We start from the raw sequence: 21,718 nt of genomic DNA on the forward strand, positions 1-21,718 counted from the left end.
GATGAAACTATATATATTATATAAGACCTGATCTTATATTACAGTAAAATAAGACCGGGTCTCATTAATTTTTGCTCCAAAAGACGCATTAGAGCTGATTGTCCAGCTAGGTCTTATTTTTTGGGAAACACGGTAGATGCTTCCTTACAAAAGAAGAAAAATTTAAAATCCATGACTCAGGATTTTACCTTAAGAAAGTAGAAAAAGAAAAGGAAAGTAAGAAACCCAAAGCACTCAGGGAGTTTCCAGTCCCTCTTGATTTCCACCGTTTCCTATTTTTCCAGGGGAGTGGGATTCCTTCTGAGGGGCCTTCCCAGTGGGTCAGGAAACTGGGCCGAATTAATCCCACAAGCAGGCCCTGATGTGAAGTCTACACAGGCGTGGGAAGGGGTCCAGGCGCCCGCAGCCTGGGCCCCACTCACTGCTCGGGGAACCTCAGCAACCAGGCCACCCCGTGACCCTGCTGCCCCGTGACCCCCGTGGCCCGCGCCCCCTCGGCCGTTGGCCCACCCCCGCGGACTCCGCGGCGCCTCCCAGCTTTCCCCAGGCAGGCTCCATGGGGCCAGGGCCCGCGCTCCTTCTCCTGGGCCTGGGCCTGGGCCTGGGCCTAGACTGGGGCGGCAGCCACTTCCCTCCGCCCCTGGCGCCTCGCGAGGCCCCGGCCACCGTCCCCGTCCCGGGGGCGCCCGCCGCGACCCACGGACCCCCGTCCAAGGCCCGGGTCTGCATCTCGGCGCCGGGCTTGGCGGCCACACCGCGCTCGGTGAGGGGCGCCCCGGGTCTCGGGCTGCTCCACGGCTGCGTCCGCCTCAGCCTGTGGCCCCGCGCGTTCCCGGGAGGCGGCGTGGTACTGAGCGGTGGCCGTGGCCTCTGCTCCTCCCGCGGGCCGCGCCAGCACTGCCTCCACGTGCGTGTACTGCTCGGCGCCCCACTCTCCCGCCGTGTCCGCCGCGGGGAGCCCACCCACGGGGACCTGCACCTCTCAGCGCCGCGAGGCCAGCTCTCCCTACGGTGGTTCACCCCCCTGCAGCGCTTGCTTGGGCCTCTGGAATGGACCTTTCACCTCGGGCTGCTCAGGCCCCGGGAAGCCTCCTCCTCTGTCCACATGTCGCCCCGCTCCATTGTGCCTGGCGGCCCTCAACCCCACTGGGGCTACGTGGCCCAAACCAAGTGTCCTACAGATGGGCCCACGCCTGTTGTTTTAGAAGCTGTCAATTCAGACAGTTCCCAAGCCATGGCGTCTTCAGTGTCCTGTCAGTTATCAAAACAGGATCTTTGTGTTATCACAAAGGTGAAGATCAACAGGGACAAAGACGGGTCTCCCGTGGTGTTGACCAGGAAGATGGAAGCTTCCCTCAATGCCACCGTCGAGTATGACTGCCCGTTCCCCAAGACCTCTATTCATCGTTGGAATGTCTTTTCTGTGCCTTCAGTGTCTGACGTGCCGGACTGGACTAAACCTTTGAATGTTGCACAACTCCAGTTCCCGAGTGATCCAACAGTTGTGCACATCCCCAAGGAGTCTTTATCTTGGGGGGTGTATGTGTTCCGACTCTTAGTGGTGGTGGCCGCAGCGACTCCCAAACCGAATGTGGTGAAAGCCTCTGATCACATCTATGTCACTATTGTTAGAAGTCTCCTGAAGGCGGTTATTCTTGGGGATCCCAACATAACAATTAATTTCACAGATGGGCTGGTTCTGAATGGATCGATGTCCTCTGATCCAGATGCAGACAACCCTTTAGAGGGACTCCATTTTTTCTGGTACTGTACCACAAATCCAAGCAACTATGAGGGAGATAAAATAACAGTGATGAGCAAGGATGTTTGTCTTCCAGCACAGGCTGATCTCAAGTGGACATGGGCCTCTGGCCCTGTCCTAACGCTTGTGCCAGAAACACTTAAAGGCAACCATGTGTATTTTTTCAGAATGGTGATACAAAAGAGTGGCAGAACAGCATTTTCTGATAAAAGGGTACAAGTGCTCCAAGGACCAACACCTAACGCCCATATTTCGTGTATTGAAAATTGTGATATGATTTTGGTTATATCCGATAGATTTTCTTTGTTTCTTAATTGCACAAATTGTGCTGCAAGCCATAATGTCTATAAGTGGTCGATTCTGTCGCCTTCGGGGAATGAGATGGGATTTGATTGGATGGGGCAAACTGCAACAGGGAGGAATAGCGATTACTTATCTATAAAAGCGTTTGCTTTTAGGCAATTTTTTGAAGCTCAGTTTTGGATTTCTGTAGATCTTGCAACTTGGAGTGGAGTGAACTTGGTCCTCAGGCACCCCTTTATTGTTAACCATGTCCCTGAAATCGGAGAATGCAAAATTATTCCAGCTAATGGAATTGCATTTTTTACTAAGTTTGTTATCCAGTGCAGTAATTTTAAGGATCTGAACACCCCTCTTACATATAGAATGATAGTTTCTAATTTGCATGGTTTTGGTGAAATCAGTTCTTTAAAAGAGAACACATTGGGGTCCACCCTGTATATGGGCAATGGGCCTATAGCACCCCCTTCCTTTCTCCCTGTCGGTGTGCTGGTCAATCATTACGCTGTGAAGATCTACGTCCAGGTATATGACTCTCTAGGAGCTTTTTCTCAGGTGACTTTGTACGCCACTGTACGGGCTCCTACCGACAAAAACTCATCAAAGACTGTGCTCCATCAATTATTCAATTTCACCATAGGACCGAACTCAGAGATATCCACTTTGCTTCAAAAGCAGGATTTTTTACCTGCGGGCTACTTAATGTACATAGTAGCCTCCGTTTTGAATAGCATAAAACCCGAATCAACTCTGCAAGAGGACAAATCCATGCTGCGCGAACACCTCGTCAATCAGTCTTTCATTCTCCCTGTAAGCAATTTGGTGGAAATTAGCCAGGTAGTCATGGCTATTGCTGAATTAACCCAGAAAGTCTCTGAATTCACTCGAGTCGCCCAGAATCGTGCCACCAGGAGGATTTGGCAAGCAAATCAAGCCCTACAAGAGCGTCGGCAAAAAGATAAACACTTGCACTCTGAACAAATAGAAATTGTGAGCACTGGAATATTGACAAGTTTATCCAATATCTTTAAAATGATTGCTCGTCACGAAGTTGTTGATGACCCTTTCTACGTATTAGAATCTCTAGCAGACCCTATATTGACTGGTAAAGTGCCAGGGAATGAAACCACTGTGATGAGATCCTCGAGCTTTAACATGTATGTCAAGAAAACGGAAAAGTGGCTTGTCAACAGCATCTTAGGCAATGAGAAACACTGTCTAAATTGTTTTCATCCAGTACTAAACGTGAGTAGTGTCCCTGCTTTGTCTGAAAATGCTCCAATTTCTATGATATTTTGTGAGTTTGCAGATGACCCCTTTCCTTGGTTAAATTATCAGGAAAACATTTCAGCAGATGTGGTTGGATTCAGAATGACAGGAACCACAGCTAAAGGAGATGTGATAGAGATCACACCTGATGTAGCGGAAGTGTACCTCCGCAGAAAAAACTTGAGCTTTGCAGCTTTTAATCTCACAGTGGGACCCGACAATGAACCTAATAATGTTGCTGAGTCCTTGAGAAAGACAACAGGGGCGTTTCGCTTTGAAGTGGACAGCAGAGCAGGGAAGGAGGTGCTGGTTCACATTGTGACGGAAGTGACCGTGCTGTTCACGGCCTCGGTGTACGCTGGCAGTCAGATCAGCCCCAGTGCGTTGGTCGCCACCTTCCTCGTGCCCCAAGACATCCCTCCAATTGCCAACCAGAGTGGCCTGTTTGATGCAGCCTGTACAGTTAAGGTGGCCCGCGTGCTGTGCCTTCCGCTGTCCCTACTGCAAGTCATAGCTCAGCGAAGCCACTCATCTGAGTACGCCGTAACTGTGGTTCTGCAGGCTTCTCGTTTTGTCATGAAGCTCAGTGACAAGCTAGTGAGAATTTCTGTTTTCAGCGTTCAATGCTTGGAAATGTATGGGATCCAGAGTGACTGGAGAGAAGATACCTGTGTCCTCGGAGACAAGACCACCTGGGACAGAGTGCACTGTATCTGTAAGTACGCAGGGAGGGTCAGGCGGCAGCTGAATGCAGTGGGATTAGCCAACATTCGCCTGAACGCCCACTATTTGACGGCCAAGGTGATTGTGGCCCCTAATCCTGTAGATCTGCGGTTAGAGGTCATCAAGAACGTTACCCAAAACCCTGTGACTGTCTTCACTGTCCTCTTCCTCATGCTCATGTACATAGTCCTAGCTTTCTGGGCCTTGCACAGGGATGAAACCGACCAGTACCTTCGGGAACATGCCATAGTTCTACCTGATAATGATCCTTATGATAACGTATGTTACCTAGTCACTATTTTTACAGGAAGCCGTTGTGGGGCTGGGACCAGGGCCAGTGTCTTTGTCCAACTTAGAGGGACAGAAAGCACTAGTGATGTACACTGTTTAAGCTACCCAGACTTTATAACTCTCTACCGAGGAAGCATCCACACTTTCCTCCTAACAACAAAAAGTGACTTGGGGGACATTCATTCCATTCGCGTGTGGCACAACAACGAGGGCAGAGCCCCCAGTTGGTATCTAAGTAGAATCAAAGTGGAAAATCTGTTTAGCAGACACATCTGGCTGTTCATGTGTCGGCAGTGGCTTTCTATTGATACCTCTTTGGACAGGACGTTTCATGTGAATGACCCAGACGAGCCTCTCAAGAGAGAGGACTTCTTCCTTATACATATGACTGATGAGCTGGGGACAAAGCACATGTGGTTCTCTGTGTTTGCTGGCGTCGTTGCCAAACCGTTCAATAGGCTCCAGAGACTGTCTTGTTGTTTAGCAATGTTGCTGTCCTCCCTCATGTGTAATATTATGTTCTTTAATCTAAGTAAACAAAAAGAAACTGCATCAGAAGGGAGCCGATATGTCAGATCGATGACAATAGGATTGCAAAGTGTCTTAATCACGATTCCTGTGCAAGTACTGATCACTTCGTTGTTCATCTATTCCCAGAGGAAACCTCTGGTGACTCTAGATGAGGTGTCCCCTCAGAAGCAGCCTTGGATATTGGCGGCGAGTGGACACTGGGAGGAACGCTTGGAGAAGTGGTATGCTCACGAGACTCAGGAAGCCTCCTCAGGAGAGGCTGAAGGGCTTCCTTCTAGGAAAAGTCGTGGACTCCATAAGTCTCCTGTCAAGCCAAACTTGAAGAAAGGGCGCCAGGATAAGAAAGCAAAAAGCAAGGTCTCACGCACCCCCAGAACAAATGTTAATACAAATGCCAACAATGAAAATGTGACAGACAACCAAGGTGTTTATTCTGCAGAGCCCCCTCCTGAGCCCCTCACCAAGCCCAGGATTGTTCTGCCGTGGTGGTGTGTTTATGTAGCCTGGTTCTTGGTTTTTGCCACTTCTGGTATATCCTCATTCTTTATTGTATTTTACGGACTAACTTATGGCTATGAAACGTCAATAGAATGGCTCTTTGCATCATTTTGTTCGTTTTGTCAGTCCGTTTTTCTGGTGCAGCCATCTAAAATTATGTTCGTGTCAAGCATCAGGGCAAGTAAGCTCAAGTACTGTAAAAACCTCTCGTGGGGGAGCAGCCATCGTTATACTGAGGTCGTGCTGCAGAACATACAGCTGCATCCAGAGGAGATGCTCAAGCGACATAAGTACATCACCTATATCCGAGGCACCAGGATGTACCAGCCCCTCACAGAAGACGAAATCAGAATATTCAAAAGAAAGAAGAGGATCAAGAGAAGAGCCGCCCTGTTCCTGAGTTACCTTCTAACTCACTTGATCTTTCTAGCCCTTCTGGTGAGACTTGTCGCACTGCTACGCCACACGGACAGCTTCTACTATAATCAGTTCATTCGCGATCAGTTCTCTGTGGATCTTGCCACGGTGACCAAGCTGGAGGACATCTATGGGTGGCTCAATGGCGTGCTGTTGCCTTTGCTCCACAACACCCTGGATCCAACGTTTCTTCCTGACAGCTCGTCTAAAATCCTTGGCCTTCCACTGATGAGGCAAGTAAGGGCAAAGCCTGGTGAGAAAGCATGTCTGCCTGCCAAAAGCTCTGCGCTAAATAGCATCAAAGGAGAAATTCACTGTCATCCCAAATACGACACCGACCGAGAAGACACAAAAAGCTACACTAGCTTTTGGAATAAAGCTGATAAGCAGGTGACCGACAAGAATACCAAAGGGTTTACTTATAAGCCTCCAGAAAAGAGATGGGTATATTGTTCCTATGGACTTCTACACACCTATGGGTCAGGGGGGTATGCTTTCCATTTTTTTCCAGATCAGCAGCAATTTAATTCCACATGGAGGCTCAAAGAACTCCAAAGCAGCAACTGGCTGGATGAGAAGACATGGGCTGTGATTCTGGACCTAACAACTTTTAATCCAGATGTAAATCTGTTCTGTAGCATTTCGGTCATGTTTGAGGTTTCGCGGTTAGGAGTCGTGAACACGAGCATGTCTGTGCACTCCTTCTCACTTGCTGATTTCAACAGGAGAACATCAGCAGAAATCTACCTGTACGTGGCCATCCTCATTTTTTTTTTGGTCTACATCGTCGATGAGGGCTACCTCATCATGCAAGAAAGGGCCTCCTACGTGAGAAGCATGTACAATTTGCTCAACTTCGCTCTAAAATGCATGCTTGCTGTGTTAATTGTGCTTTTTGTCAGGAAGCACTTCTTGGCCACCGGCATAATTCGGTTTTACTCATCTAACTCTGTGGATTTCATTCCCTTTCACGCAGTGTCTCAAGTGGATCACAGCATGAGGATCATTTTGGGTTTCCTGCTCTTTCTGACACTTTTGAAGATGCTCTGGTATTCCAGATTCCTTTATGATGTGCGCCTGGCTCAGAGGGCCATCCAGACCGCCCTGCCTGGCATCTGCCACATGGCACTCCTCGTGTCTGTGTATTTCTTCATGTATATGGCTTTTGGCTACCTGGTATTCGGTCAGCACGAGTGGAACTACAGTAACTTGAGCCATGCCATTCAGACAATCTTCTACTGCGTGTCAGCTTTTCAGAACACTGAATTTTTCCATAACAAGGTCGTTGGGGTCCTGTTCCTTTCATCGTTTATGCTGGTGATGATCTGCATATTGATCAACTTGTTTCGGGCAGTGATTTTGTCGGCCTATGAGGACATGAAGCAGCCCGTGTTTGAGGAACCTTCAGACGAAGCAGAAGCAGTGGCCTATCTGTACGGCAAGCTCAGAACTGTGTTTGGCTTTCTGTCCTTCCAATCCAAGGCCAAAGGCGAACCCGAGTTCTTTGTGGACATGCTGTACGGGCATCCAGAGAAGAACAGCCGCCACTATCTGGGGCTGAAGACCAGAAGCATTAACAGGAGGAAAGTGGTTTATCTCGTTGTGTGATCCATGACGGTTTCAAGGGCCACAGACAAGGATCTCCCTGAAATGCTCAGTTTGTGGAATTAAGAAATGCTTAGTGTCTCAGTCATGTTTTCTACCCATATCATTCACAAGGCACACTCCTACATTTTGGAAATATCCTCATTCTTGGCCTCTACACTTGGGCACGTGAAAGTGTCAGAGTGTAGTACAGTACCTGGGGAGAGAGGTGACAGCAGGTGAGTTCTGGGATGAGCTCCTTTAGAGGGAATTAGATGTCTTTGAAGCCCTCAGCAGTTTAGAGGTTGGAGACCCAGGTTTGGGGGAGGGAGCTGTAGAGCCCCCAGCACACCTCACTGGGACTTCCTTTTGTGGATCAGAGCTTCCTCCACCCCCTTCTCCACCACTCCCGCATTCCAGCTGGGTCAGTGCCGGAGGGCCTGTGGGGAGTTCCAGGACTTGCCATACATAGAGTTTGGGAATATAGGCGTGGGAATGGGGCAGAAGTGTGATGCTCCCCATCTATTCCCTAAGGCTCCTTCAAGTTAAGGATGTAAAATGTAGTAACATTTTCTGACCATGAGACATAATTGTTGTTAAAAAACAAAAAGGTATGTGTGTGTGTGGGCTCACACTGGAAGATAGCAAATGTTCTATATACTAGATATGGAAATACATCCAGGATTTGGGCTTTTGATTATTTACAGCCTGGTGGATTGTTATTGAATAATAAAGAACATGTGGTTTATTGTTTAAGAGAAACATGGGCTGGCATCTGTTGTATTTTTACTCAGAAGCATCTTCATTTGTGAGGATACTGTATCAGAATTAAATGTGTCGTGATTTCTACATGAGGGGCACCTACACGTGGGGCCCTGTCCTGGAAGTCAGGGCTGGAAAAGTGGGTCAACAGAGTCAGCCGCTGACCGCTTTGTACCAGGAGTTGGTTGCTCACCGCTGTCCCTGTGACCCTGGCAGGCACACATGCCAGCTTCCATCGGTTCCTCCTGGGGATGTCTGAGCACCGTCTTCTCTCCCCGGTGAGAACAAGAGGTTTAGTGACCCATGCAAGGCCACTCAGTTAGGGTCACAAGGTCAGATCTGGATTTTCCAAGTGTCCTGCGGGGAGGTCACAGGCGTGGCCTGGTCCACATTGGCCCACTGGTCTGACTGGAGCGCGCATTTGCACTCAGCACCTCTCTTTACAACCTGACTTCTGAACAGGTTGAGAAAGAGTAAACATGAGGTGGGGGCAGATGACTCCTCTTTGCCGACGGAGGCCAGCGGCTATCTGTCAGATGCACTTGCCCACTGAAACACAGAATGAGAGTTTAAGCCCCAGCTGCAGGCAGTGGGGCAAGCCTCCCCTTAGAGGCTTTGGAGACTGGTGGCAGGCGTGGCTGACTCATGGCTCTGTGGGTGGGTGTGCCCCGACTTCCTTCCCAAATGGACCAATCAGCTAAAGACTTGTCCCTCTCCTGGTGCCCTGGGAGGCTCAGGGTCACCCTAGTTGGCCTCCCTTCCCAGGAAGACAGCTCCAGGGGCGGGAAGAGGCCCCCGCCCCACGTCAACATAGCATCTCATGACTGGGAGCTGTGCAGCTGGAGAGTGAGTTACAGGGTCATAAACACAGGGCCCAAGTGAGCAGTCCCTGCCGGAGCGGCTTCAGAGGTCCAGGAAGGGGGGTGCCCATACCAGCACAGAGACGGCCTGAGTGAGGACCAAGACGGCAGCTGCGGGTCCTGCAGAGAAGACAAGACTCTCAACTTGTGTTTACAATGAGACGTTTAGCAATCACAGGACTCCCACAGACCGGGAAAGAAGAGAGAAGCAGGGACCTTCTAATCTGGCACAGCAATGGCAAGGATGCCAACTATAACATTATCGGGAAAACAAAATAACAAGTGAGACAAATAAAAATTCAAGTTTCTTAGAAGGGTATTTTCACAGGATATAGCAATAATATCAAAGAGTCTTTTAGCACTGCTTTTTTCTCATCATATTTCCAGGACTAGGGTAGGTATATTCCAGAACAAGTTGGAAGCAGTTATGAATACCTTCCCGTACGTATTGCACAGGAAAACAAGACGAATGTTCTCAGTTTAGCCCCTTATTAACTCAGAGTAGATGAAGAACAAGTTTTATATGCAAAGCGATGTCTCTGTAGCGATAGGAGAATTATGTCCATCTACTCAAACTTTTAATTATGAAGACTTACATTTTTAAGGCCTGCTTCTATGTTATACTATTATTTACTTAAAAAACAACACAACATTGAAGGTATTTTGTCCACTGGAAACAAATATAGCAAGTCCTTGAATAATGTTGTTTTGTTCAATGTCATTTTGTTATAACGTTGATGAGAAAAAAGCTGATTCCTGGCTGGGGCCACTGTCTGAGCGCACGTCCTCTCTATATGTGCGTGGGTTTTCTCCAGGGACTCTGGTTTCCCCCCACGTCCCAAAGATGTGCACGAGAAGTGAACTCTGTCTAAATTGTCCCAGTCGGAGTGTGGGTGTGTGATCGTGTCCTGCGATGGCTGTCCTGTCTAGGATGGGTGCCCACCTGGGCTCTGAGCTGCTTGGAGGCTCCAGCCACCAGCAACCCTGAACTAGAAGCAGCGGGTTGGAAAATAACGATCTTTGTTTTTATTCCTCTTTCTTAAATGTATCTCTAGCTCACATTTATTTCAGTGTTTCATATAAGCATTTTGGGTCTTTATTTAGAAGTTCAGTGATATTTTTGTGACTAGAAATATGCCATAGGAGCTTAACTGTTGTTTATATTCATCAGTCTCTGGTCACATGGGCTCCTTATACATATTTTCCCTTAGTCGCAGTTTCCAAGAACCCATGACTCCGTTAAGTGAGGACTTACTTACAAGCCTCTAAATGTAGCCTCCCCTCACCACTCCACGGAGGCCAACTTCCCTTGATCAGAAGAAACCTGCAGGGGCCTGTGTTCTAGAGGACGTTATCTGGGTGCTGGCCACACTGTGAGAATTCATCCTGCTGTACACTTAAGAAGTATGTACTTTTCTGTATGTATGTTATACTTTGAAGAGTTTACTTTAAAAAAGAAGGCCTGCTTCTGGAATTTCATTAGCACTGAAAGCAAAATGCAAGCCTCTGGACCTTCACTTTATTGGCAGAAATAGAGAAAGGGATGAACAGGACGGCACTTACCTGTGAGATGAGGTGCATAAGGAATTAATCTTCCACTGTGCGCCCCTTCTGTTGCTATTAGCAATACTCTGCTTTAAATTCTAATCTGCACTGAATTCCTAGTTCTCGATTTCCAGACTTCCTTTCTCAGTCTTCACTTAAATACACCATGTACAATACTCATTTAGTAATGCAATTTTTAAAAAGCTTATAAGCAATTCTCTTAAGACCATATTTATTCAACATTTTAAGTATTGCCACAACATATAGGCAATTCTTTCCCCCAGCAAGTTCACCCCTAACATGAAAATATCTCTATGTGTAAATATTTAAAGGTTATAAAACAAGCTTACAAACTATACATAAAATCTTCTATCCACCTACTTGACAAATACACTTTCATAAGGACAGAAATAAAAAAATTGTATGTAAAGCTATGGTTTTCACATAGCTGGAAATTGGCAAAAACATAACTTAATTATGGTGTACCTCTGGGTATTCTGTTCATGGGTCACTGATGCTTAGATGGGTAAAAAGATATACGTAACCTATGAACTATTATGAGTGTATTCCATAAGATTTCTTTTTCTTGCCCTCATTTCAGAAGTCATCGTGTGGTATTTTCACTTTCACATAATTGTGTGGTATTGACAACAGAGCCTGAGTCATTATAGTTTGTAAATAGTTTTTAATTATTTCAGCTGGGGGAAACTTCACTCTGCTGAGGGAACGGCAACTGGAATTGTCAATAAAAGTCTTAAAGCTTTAGATTTAGAATTGAACCAGGAATACTGATACCATGTTTAAATATTGTAAGGAGGGTACACATGACGAATGATCGTTATTGCACAAAATATTACAAGATATGTCCACGTCATGATATAAACATCATTTCACTATTATCACCATTTCTTACAACAAATCTAGATCCATACAGTATTTAAGTTGTTCTCTTTTCACATTTTTTAGTGCTAGGATATTAGGAAAAGAAAACCCTGAAAACTGCAGTAGGTTGCTCACTTTGTTCCAAGCTCTCTTTAGTAGAGACTATGCTTCGATCCACAATGGCCAGAAAATAGTCTCTACAGAAATTAGTTTCAGGATTATTTGGACAAGAATCTTCTTCGGACTCCAGCAAATGCTTCTGTTTCCTAGTTCTAATTTCCCTACGTTATATTTGAATGTCATTTTAGTTTTTTTGTTTTTAAGAGCAGTTTTAGGTTCACATGAAAATTAAGGGGAAGGTAACAGATTTCCCATGTCTCTCCTCCCCCCGCCCCCACAAACTCCCCCACCATCAACATCCCCAGCTGAATGGGACATCTGTAACAACTAACGAACCTACAGCGACATGTCAACGTCACCCAGAGTCCACAGTTTACACTAGGGTTCACTCTCGATGGCGTACGGTCTATGGGTTTGGATAAACGTATAATGACACCTATCCACCATTAGAGCATCACCGAGTGTTTTCACTCCTCTACGCTTTGAATTGATCCAGAAAACGTCGCTGCCGAAAGCACAGCTGCGGTCGTATTTTCTAGCAACGAAATCAAGGGCTTGCTAATTTCTGGGCCCAGGGCAGGGGCCCCTCTGGCTCGGGTCAGATCCAAGAGTTACTAAAACACCTTGTGCAGTCCTTATTTCTCGATTCCCCCAAAAGGAGAAAGTCTGAGACGCCGGGGCTGCGGGCTGGAGCAGCCCCCGCCACGCAGAGCGGTGACTCGGGTACCAGGGGACGTGGGGTGGCGCCGCGGCCGCAGAGGGCGGGCGGCTGAGCCGGGCGGGAGGTCCGCGCGGCAGGAGCGGCTCCGCAGGCTGTGGTCGCAGGGCGGGGGGCCCAGGCCACGGCGGGCGTCGCAGCCCCGTGACCGGCACACTGCCCCACGTGCACACAGCGTCCCAGGGCCCCAGGGAACACAAGGGCTGAGTGGCACCCACCTCGTCTGACGCCTTAGGGGCACAGTCGCGCTTGTCTGCAGCCCGGACCCAGGGCGCTCCTGTCCTACCGGGCGGCAGGCACCAAGCGAGCTGACTACAACCGGAATCTCAGTGACGACGATGCGTGGCAACCTCCGTGCAGTCAGGTGACCTGCGGGCCGCGCGGCAGCAGCCGCGACTCTGCAGAGCCAGCTGGAAACCCCAGAAAGAGCCGAGGACCTCGGAGCTGCCAGCAAGCAGGCCAGGCCGGCGTGCTCCGGTCGGACAGGCCCAGGGCCGCCCCCGGAGCTGCCGTCCCCGCACCCTCGGGAGCCGGAAGTCAGCCACCAAGTCCCGCCCCGCGCCTGCGCCCAGGGCAGCGGGGTGGGGGGAGGGCGCACACGCACCGTGCGCCGGACCGTCGGGGGCGGGGCCGCAATCGCCGGGGGCGGGGCCGGGGCGGGGCCGCGCACGCGCCGTGGGCAGGGACGGTGCCGGGCAGGGACGGTGCCGGGCAGGGACGGTGCCGGGCAGGGACGGTGCAGGGCGCGCGGAGGGCGGAGGTGAGTGGAGCGGCGTGGGGCTCGGGGCAGGTGTGCGAGCCAGAGGCCGGTCCCGTCACTCCCGGCGCCCGCTGCTCGCATCCTGGCCCCGGCGCCTCTGTGGAGGTCTGCGGGGTTCCGAGCGCCAGGGGTGGGAACGGCGGCTTGAGGCGTGGGGACCGGGATGGAGGACGCGGGCGAGGCCGTGGGGTGGCGGTGGGCTGCGGTGCCTGCGGGCTTCTGATCCCGGGCTCGGGCCTGGACGTGCAGGACTCGGCAGGAGCATTTTAGGAAACGACGAGGAAGACTCAGACGTAAAGGTTAGAGCTGAGAGGCAGCGGGGATGAAGAATGGCTTCAGATGGTTTGACACAGCCAAGGGGAAAGCCAGGCCCCTAGGAGTTCCCCAAAGTGGAACACGGAGAGCAGGGTGTAAAAACAAACCCAGAACAGAAGGTCCAGGCGCTGTGGGACTCGGCAGACAGCCTCACACGTTTGCAGCTGGAATCTCAGCAGAGGAGAAAGGATGGGGCTATGATGGCTACAAATATACATAAAATAACCAAAAACAAACAAAGAGACCAAGCCACACGTCAAAGGTTGCTTAAAGAAGCGCAAGCAGGATAAACAATATTTAAAAAAAACAACAAAGTTAAATAGGTTTCAAACTGCTGAAAGCCAAAATCTCAAAGGCAAGCCCGAGGGAGATGGCACAGGCAGACATGCGGGGGGAAGACTTGGCAGTGGAGGGAAGAGCAAGAGCAGAGGGAAGGAGGTCAGAAGATACAGGGAGTATCTGGGGGTGAGTAAGTGAACGGCGTGTGTGTGTGTGTGTGTGTGTGTGTGTGTGTGTGTGTGTAGTAACTGGGAAAGGTAATACCCCCATTAAACAGGCGCCAAATGCCAGGGAAGGGAGTTTATTGTGCAGTCAGTCCGGGAGCCCCTTAGCTTTGAAGCTCCACTCAGGGCCTTGGATTCTGTAACATTCTGCTGATTTTGTTATGCTTTTTATGTATCTATTGAAATGATAATGCGGCTTTTTTCCTTTATTCTGTCACGGTCATAAGTTGCTTTCATGGGTTTCCAGATGTTAAACCAACCTTGTATTCCTGGAATTGGATCCACTCAGCCATGATGCATTAGGCTTCTTATATTATTGTATTCAATTTGCTAATACAGTAGTACCTCGGTTTTCGAACGTCTCTGTTGACAAACACTTTGGTTTACAAATGCTGTAAAGCCAGAATGAAATGCTTCGGTTTTCGAACACGCCTCGGAAGTCATACATGTCACGTGGCTTCCGCTGAGTGCAAGATCCCAAGGCCTAGCTGTTGGCTGTTTTCAAACGTTTCAGAACTCGAACGGTCTTCTGGAACGGATTACGTTTGAAAACTGAGGTTCCACTGTATTTGCTAAGGATTTTTGTAGCTGTGTTCATGAAGGATGTTGGTCTGTAGTTTTCCTGTACTTGCTTTGTGCGGTTAACAGTATCAGGGTAATCCTGGCAGTTTTGGGGTCCCTGTAATCCTGGCCTCATAAAATCACTGGGCACATGTTTATATTCTGAAATGGTTTCTATATGTTGGTATTACTTCTTCCTTAAATGCTTGACAATTTGCTGGTACAACCATGTAGGCATTTTTTTTTTTTTGGTGTTGTTTTATTTCATTTTTTTAGGAAACATTTAAATTATTAGTCCAGTTTTCTTCATAGATATAGGGCTATTCAGGTTTTCTATTTCTTTTTGAGCCACTTTTGATAATTGGTGTTTTTTTCCAAGAAATCTGTCCATTTCATCTAAATTGTCAAATTTATTTGGTAAAAAGTTATTCACAGCATTCCCTTGTTTTCCTTTTAATGTCTCTAGTCTCAATGATATCCCCTTTCATTCCTGATTTTGGTAATTTGTATTTTCTTCCCATTTTTCTTGATCAGTCTAATAAGAGGTTATCAACTTTACTGAAGTTTTGAAATAACCAGCTTTGTAAAACCATTGACTTTTTCCTGTTGCTTGTCCATTTTCTATTTCTTTGATTTCTGTTCTTTATTATTTTCTTATTTCTAACTGTGTTGTGTTTAATATGCTTTTTTCTAACTTCTTAAGGTGGAAATTTAGATGATTGATTTTAAACCTTCTTTCCCAATTTAAACATTTAAAGCAGTGTTTCCCTGTAAGCACTGCTTAAGTTGTTTTCTACGTATCTTGATATGTTGTATTTTAGTTTTCATTGAGTTCAAAATATTTTCTAATTTCCCTTGTGATTTCTCCTTTGAATTCTAGTTTATTTAGAAGTATATTGTTTAATTTCCAAGTATTTGGAGATTTTCTAGATTATCGTTTTGTTACTGATTTTAATTTAATGATTTTTGGATTGGAGAATGTACTCTATGATTTTAGTCTTTTCTCGTTTGAGGCTCATTTTATGGTCCAGCTTAGAATCTCTCTTGGTGAATATCTCACATGCACTGGAAAATAACGTGAGACCTGGAGCAGGTCTTCCTGAGGTCTTGTACTTGCCCTAAACTGGAGGTTCCTTGTCTGTAGGGGTGCCCTGCATCTTCTGGGTAAGACGCATGCAGTGAGAGGCTTTGCGACATGGGTAACTTTTGCTTCTGAGGGTGCAGTGCCTTGTGTCTTGATCTTGCAGATGGCCTGTGAGGCAGAACGTCGTCCCTTGGGTGTATTTGAGTGCCAACTCTGTGCCTTGACAGCTCCATACAGCTACGTGGGGCAGAAGCCCCCCGACAGCCAGTCTGTCGTGTAAGTACCAGTGGCCAGTAGCCCAGGAAGCCTGGCCCGGAGCTGGTGGGAGTGACTCTGACACGTGGCTTGGGTGTTGGCTTCAGGTCCACCCTGCCCAGCTCTGGATGTTTCTGTGTGACCTGAGGAGGCATGGGCAAGGCTCAAGGTCCATCCAGCTCTTTCTTCCAGAACCTGCAAGCCCCTTCCTCCTGGCTCAGCCCAGAGTCCAGCACCTCCTCCCGCTGGGGTTAGAAGCACTGACTGAGGCTGGAACAGCCCCGCATCTGGGAGTGGAAGGAGCCAAGGAGGCCTCCTCATGGGGGGCTGGGCCTCAAGGTCATGCCTGCTGGTTCCCAACGGAATGCCTGCCTGCTTGTGGCTCTTGCACTAGTGGGAGTGAGTGCTAAGAGCCAGCTTCCTATGATCTGCCCAGAGAAGGCGTGGAGGAGAGCCAGGGCGTCCCAGGGCTTGACTCTTGACCTTTAACTTGTCCTTCATCAAATCACACATTGTGGGGAAGTTGACCAACATGTTACTCACATGGGACAAGTGGCAGGGGACAAGGCTTCTTTCTTCTGGCTGGGTTCCTGTGCTGACCAGGAACTGGGGGTGTTGTCTCCAGACCCCCTTGGTCTCTTTTCTGATGTGCCGTGTAAGGCCAGCATTTTACAGAGGTGTAATGTGCCCTGGTTGTCCCAGTGTGGCAGCAGGCAGTTTGGGAGTGGGTATCACCATGCTAGGGGGTGCGGGGGAGGGCTTGGATGGAGGCCTTGTTCCTCCCACCCCCACCTCGGTGAAATCAGGTTGGGGTCTGGGGTCTTGAGCCACAGCAGCCCTTCCTTCTGAGTAGTGCTTGTCTCCACCGGGGCCGTTTCAGAGCCCGGAGCAGGGGGCCAGCTCCTCCCCCGATGAGCCGCAAAGGGTGCAGGCCCCAGGGAGGCCCATGTTGCTGTTTCTAAGCTTCCATCAGCAGAAATTCCAACACTGGCATCATTTCCTGCCCCGCAGCCTTCTGGAGGAGAGCTACGTCATGAAGGACCCCTTCACCCCGGACAAGGACAAGTTCCTGATCCTCGGCTCGAGGTGCAGCGTGTGCAGCAGGCTGGTGTGTGTGGGCCCGGTGGGTAAGCCAGGTCAGCTGGGGCTGTCTCCCCCTCCCCCTCCGTGGCTGGCACCCCACACGCATGATCGTGGGAGAGGTGACATGCGAGGACAGTGTGAGCCTCAGCCCTTCCTTGCCATGGTGACCTAGCATCCCGCAGTCACTAGGTGACGGGGCCAGGTGGTTCTTAGAGGCCAGCTAGTCCACCTCATTGTGGATGGTCACTGCAGCCCGCAGAGGGTGGGGGACAGGCCAAGGGGCAGAGTGGGGGTAGAGGGCCTCCTTGGGGGTTGAGGAATGGAAATAGATCCTTGGAGGGTCTGCACCACCCCAGCGGCCCCCGTAGTTCTTCCCCCTTCCACCAACTATGCAGATGGCCACTGTGCTGCTTCCCTCCGTGGGGTGCTGACCTTTCTCATTGTTCTTGAGGGACCTTCCAGAGGAAGGAATCGTGCTTTCTTGAGCATTTGTTGTGTGCCAGGCCCTGTGTTTGGGACCTGCTTTACCAGCGAGGCTCCTTTCCATCCTGCCCCAAACCAGGCAAAGAGGTATCATACCCATTTCATAGGTAAGGAAACTGAGGTTTGGAAAGGCTGGCGGCCCGTTCACTGGCACAGCTGAGCCTATTGTTAGAAGACCCAAGGACTGATGGCGGTGTGGTGGGGTGGCCAAGGAGTGTGGCCCCTGTGATCCGAGGGACCCTCCAAGAGGTCCCCGAGCATTCTGCCTGGGGGTGAAGTGTGAAGAAGGGAGCTGTGGCACGGGCCACATTTAGAGTCGGCCTCCTCTGTCTGTGCAAGGCGGAAAGGAGGAAGGCTCAGTGTAGGCTCCCAGAATGATGAGTGACTCCCGCAGCCGAGAGCCCTCCGGGTCTGAGCCTTTGCCGCCACCACTCCCGCACGTCTTTTCTCCATGGTGAAGACCGCATTCGTTGAGGTGGCCGGCCAGACCCCGGGCCCTGGTCTCCCTCTTACTGTTCCGGCTCGGACTACACTCTTCCCACCCGCTCTCAGCTGCCTGTGTATCCTGGGGGCCCTGCCCAGCCCCCTGCCCAGCAGGGGGTGAAGGGCTGGCCTCTGGGAGCGGCGGCACCTTGCTCCCGGGTAGTACTCAGCCTCCTCCCCTTCTTTCAGGACTGCAGCTTATTCTACTCCAAGAGGTTTTGCCTCCCTTGTGTCCAGGAGCACATTGATGCCTTCCCTCAGGAAATTCGGCAAGACGTAGAGAAAAGGAAGCTTCCATCAAAGGGGCCCGCCAGCCGGCCCACTGCTCGGACATGAGTGCAGCGGCTGCCAGGCCGACAGCAGCGCCCTGCAGTCCTGCACGGGCCCCCGGGCCAGCTGGCCTCTGTGGCCTGGGGCTGGGACGGCGCTGAGCTGGGAGCCGCTGTCCGGGCCTTGCTTCTTGGCTCAGAGGAGTTAGAGCCCGGCCTGAAGCGGCAACAGGGCCAGGAGCCATGCGGAGGAGGCCCCACAAGGCAGACCTCGCGCAGACAGCGTGTGCCCCAGCGCCGGTGTGGACCGCAGGGCAGCAGCAGAGCGCCGCCGAGTCTGGGCCAGCTGGCCATCTCTCTCTGCCGAGGCTGGGTGCTGGGCCCTCCTGCAGCGTCGCCCCCTGGCTCGTGTCCTGCTCACCCACAGTGGGGCTTGGAGGGGCCTGTGTGCCCTCCGTACAACTGATCAGATCCAGGAGCTGTTTCCACGTTGCTCTGCCGGGCCCTGTGGACATAGCGGCACAGGGACAAAATCCCAGTCTCAGGGCTGTGGGTCCACGTGGGGAGACCCCGTGTGGCCACGCCGGCACTCCGGACTGGCAGGGGATCGCGTGGTTGAGGGTCGGTGCTTCCAGCGCCTTCTGTTCTCTGCACGTCTGCTCCAGGCCTAACTCCATGCCCAGGTAGAGGGAACCCTCGGCCTCCTTCCCTCAGGGCCGCACCTCAGAGCCAGTCTGTTGCTTGCCTGCTGCTTCCCCATAGAGGGCTCAGCTCTTCATGCCCGTGAGGTCCACCCCCAGTCTACCGAGGTCCCGTGGTGCCTCCGCCATGGCGCCCCTCCGCCATGGTGCACCTCTCCTGGACCCCCTCCACCTGACACACCTGCCCCCTGGTACCCCTCTGCCATGGCACCCCTCTCCTGGCACCCCTCTACCTGGAACCCCTCCACCGTGGTGCCCCTCCCCTGGCACCCCTCCCGACACCCCTGTCCTCATGGCTCCCCCGTAGCATGGTGACACACTGGATTATGCGCTCCCCTGTGTCTGCTGGTGCTTAGGAGGAAGGTGGGTGCTGCTCTGTCTTACTGTGTAATGGCTGCCAGGCCCCCTTACACTGTGTGGGTGGCGATAGAAACTGTTCGACGAGAGAATGAATAAAGAGCTTTTCCGGACCAAGCCGCGGGCTGGGCTTTATTTTCAGATGTCCACACGTTTAAAAGCTCTCTGCGCCTCATGTTACTGCAGACAAATGGACGTCGTGTTCCGGCCACACTGTCCCAGACGCATTCTGTACAAATGAAGACCCTGTCAGGTGAGGGGTGGGGGATGGCTCTGGCCAAGGGCAGACGTTCCTAAGGTCTGGGGATTGGTTTCATCCTCACATTATCACTCAAAACTCACCAAGTAATCTTTAAAAATAGTTTATTTTTTAAAACCATTAAGGCAAAACTGTACCCTGAAATTAACTCTTTACATTCATCAGTCTTACAGTAGGACATTCCAAACATATAAATTCCCATAAATTCAGGATATAAATCAATATGTATATTGATCAGTTCAATCTCCTAATGGCAAAATGAATAAGACCCAAGATTTTTTAAAAGTTATTTTATAGCCATTTTCTAATTGCCTGGAACCACGATCAGTTAACGTGAGTAGGAAGATTCCAGTACCGTTTGCCCGTCTCTGCACACCCCTGCTTCCTGAGGCCTGAGGCCCCCCCCAAACCCAGAGAGGGCATCTGAGTAGGAGAGGATGCTGGAGCATGCTCAAAAAATCTGCATTGCAACTGCTCCTGTTTAGGTAAAAACAAGGGGTCTGTCTGCCCCTAAATACTTGGAGTATAAGGCACCCATCAAGAGGAACGATCCACATGCCGGGAAACCGAGCTCAGGCCTTGCTTTGGAAGTCTGCACCGTCCTGGTGTGTGTCGTCCCCTCGGGCCCTGTGGGTCCTGGGAGGCGGTACAGGTTTACGTCGAGAGGAAATTTTACCACGATACGGAAAACAACGTATGGGAGACCCGCGGGGGCTGCGGTTTCTGTTTTATGCTTTGGGTTGGGCCATCCGGAGGCTGCCAGAGAACCAGCCCGTGTGAATATTCCATCAGAATATTTCAAATTGCAAAGTTCTTTGGTAATAATGACCCACAGGTAATAATTCCCGGCAGAGCAGACAGCGACTTACTACACAAGCGTCGTCCGTGGTCTTGAGCGAGACACCGCTGTGTGAGGTCAGCGACCTCTCACCTGGGTCTAAGGTGGCAGACGCGATAAGGACAGACTCGCTGTGCTTCCTGCAGGTGCAGCGACGGGAGCAGGTCTCCACGGGGCTCAGCGGACACTGGGACGGCGAGGGAGCGGCTGTATGTCAGTCGTGACGTCCCAGCTTCCTTGCTGTTCCCAAGAGCAGGCGATTAGGAGTATATGTCAATTAACACTGATTTCAAAGAATCCAAATGTTATTAGATAACACGGTTGTAAGTTAGTAAAATATTTATATTAGGATCTTTAAAAAAACTCAAATCACAGTATTTAAGATACAGCTATTAACACGGTTCTTTTTATACAAGGTAGAAAAAAATAGTGATACTTGCACACAAATACTGTAATCTTACCAAAAAAGAGTACTGAGTGGCATTCATCTTTTGTGAGGTACATTTTTTTGGGGGGGCCTGAAAAAAGGAACAGACCGACTGTGCTTTTGAAAAAATTTCCCCAAAGTGAATGATTTTACTTTGAAAAGATTGATCACTCACTTGTCTTCAGGGCCTGAAGCTTGACCGCCCTGCCTTGAGGAATCTGATTGGAGACTTGGTGGCACATGCCCGCCCCCAGCTCACCCCTGTCCCAGGAGGCCCGGCTCCATGTGGGGGCTGGCCTGCACCAGACTGTGGCCTGCATGGTACTGCAGTTCACCTTGTTAACAGACTTTAGATGCTGGCGGGCTGGTGGGGGCGGGGAGAGGGCAGGAGAGGAGGAGGCCGCTGTATTCCCTGCTCTGGAGAAAAATAGGGAAGTTTTTCACATTTGACTCCAACTAGCAAACATATTTTAAGCGAAAAAAACAAACAAAACAACAGACCTAGGTCTTAATTTGCTATCTATGATGTAAAAAATGGATGTTTGTCTGTTTATTTTGGCAACGAATGCATGTAACAGCGATGGGGCCACTGACGTCCTTGATGTTATCAGTTGCTTCAATCCAGACATGACATTGCACACGGATGCAGTTGGGTCTGTCCCACTTGGCAAAGGAGTCCACAAGGAAGTGGCTGTACTTCAGCTGGACCACGTTACACGGCCTCCCTTTCTCGGGGAGGGGGAAGTAAACGGTTATATTTCTTGTGTCTCAAATTGAAATTTTGAGAAGCAAGTGGTCAGTCGATAGCCCCGTGGCAGGTCTGAGAAGGCGCCCGGAGCTGGGAAAAGGCAGTGCGGACAGCAGCCTGGGCGGTGGGCTCACTTCTGCTCTAACAAGCAGGCCACACTACAGCTTTTTGTTTTAGTAAGTCTGCAGCCCACTCTGCGGAAATAAAATTTAACAATCTGCTGCATTCTACAAAAAAATAGCATAATGGAAAGCATTATGTAGTTATTTAAACTAGAGCATAACGACTCGTCTTTTTTTATTACGAGACTCCCAATGTCACATTTTCGTT

General features: G+C 50.1%; 3 protein-coding genes across 5 annotated transcripts in view; 2 read left to right on the forward strand and 1 right to left on the reverse strand.

Annotated features, from left to right (window-relative positions):
- The first annotated feature begins 381 nt into the window (after positions 1-381).
- PKDREJ (polycystin family receptor for egg jelly) lies at positions 382-11,416 on the forward strand. Its single transcript, XM_081060301.1, has one exon. It carries the CDS (start codon positions 557-559, stop codon positions 7,397-7,399), a length of 6,843 nt encoding a protein of 2,280 aa, XP_080916427.1. The 5' UTR covers positions 382-556; the 3' UTR covers positions 7,400-11,416.
- A 1,547-nt stretch (positions 11,417-12,963) lies between these two features.
- Positions 12,964-19,231, forward strand: CDPF1 (cysteine rich DPF motif domain containing 1). 2 transcript variants are annotated; one of them, XM_081060316.1, is made up of 4 exons: positions 12,964-13,022; positions 15,649-15,761; positions 16,752-16,863; positions 17,979-19,231. In XM_081060316.1, exons 2-4 carry the CDS (start codon positions 15,649-15,651, stop codon positions 18,123-18,125), a joined length of 372 nt encoding a protein of 123 aa, XP_080916442.1. In that variant the 5' UTR covers positions 12,964-13,022; the 3' UTR covers positions 18,126-19,231. The 2 variants fall into 2 exon arrangements, with proteins under 2 accessions (XP_080916442.1, XP_080916443.1); XM_081060317.1 differs by having other exon boundaries at positions 16,752-16,848.
- Positions 19,225-21,718, reverse strand: part of PPARA (peroxisome proliferator activated receptor alpha) — a 66,014-nt gene continuing 63,520 nt past the window's right edge. For both annotated transcript variants that reach the window (XR_013994043.1, XR_013994044.1), the window contains exon 9: positions 19,225-20,453. The gene's annotated coding sequence lies outside the window, so the exon portion shown is untranslated. The remainder of the gene's footprint in view (positions 20,454-21,718) is intronic.

This window comes from Rhinolophus hipposideros, assembly GCF_964194185.1.
Source record: "Rhinolophus hipposideros genome assembly, chromosome: 9".
Lineage (NCBI taxonomy): Eukaryota > Metazoa > Chordata > Mammalia > Chiroptera > Rhinolophidae > Rhinolophus > Rhinolophus hipposideros.

Excerpts from the sequence above, each read along its gene's own strand:
- PKDREJ (XM_081060301.1), top strand. The coding sequence starts at position 557 with ATGGGGCCAGGGCCCGCGCTCCTTCTCCTGGGCCTGGGCCTGGGCCTG.
- CDPF1 (XM_081060316.1), top strand. The coding sequence starts at position 15,649 with ATGGCCTGTGAGGCAGAACGTCGTCCCTTGGGTGTATTTGAGTGCCAA. Across the intron at positions 15,762-16,751 it reads CCCGACAGCCAGTCTGTCGT|CCTTCTGGAGGAGAGCTACG; the intron begins GTAAGTACCAGT and ends CCTGCCCCGCAG. Across the intron at positions 16,864-17,978 it reads GGCTGGTGTGTGTGGGCCCG|GACTGCAGCTTATTCTACTC; the intron begins GTGGGTAAGCCA and ends CCCTTCTTTCAG.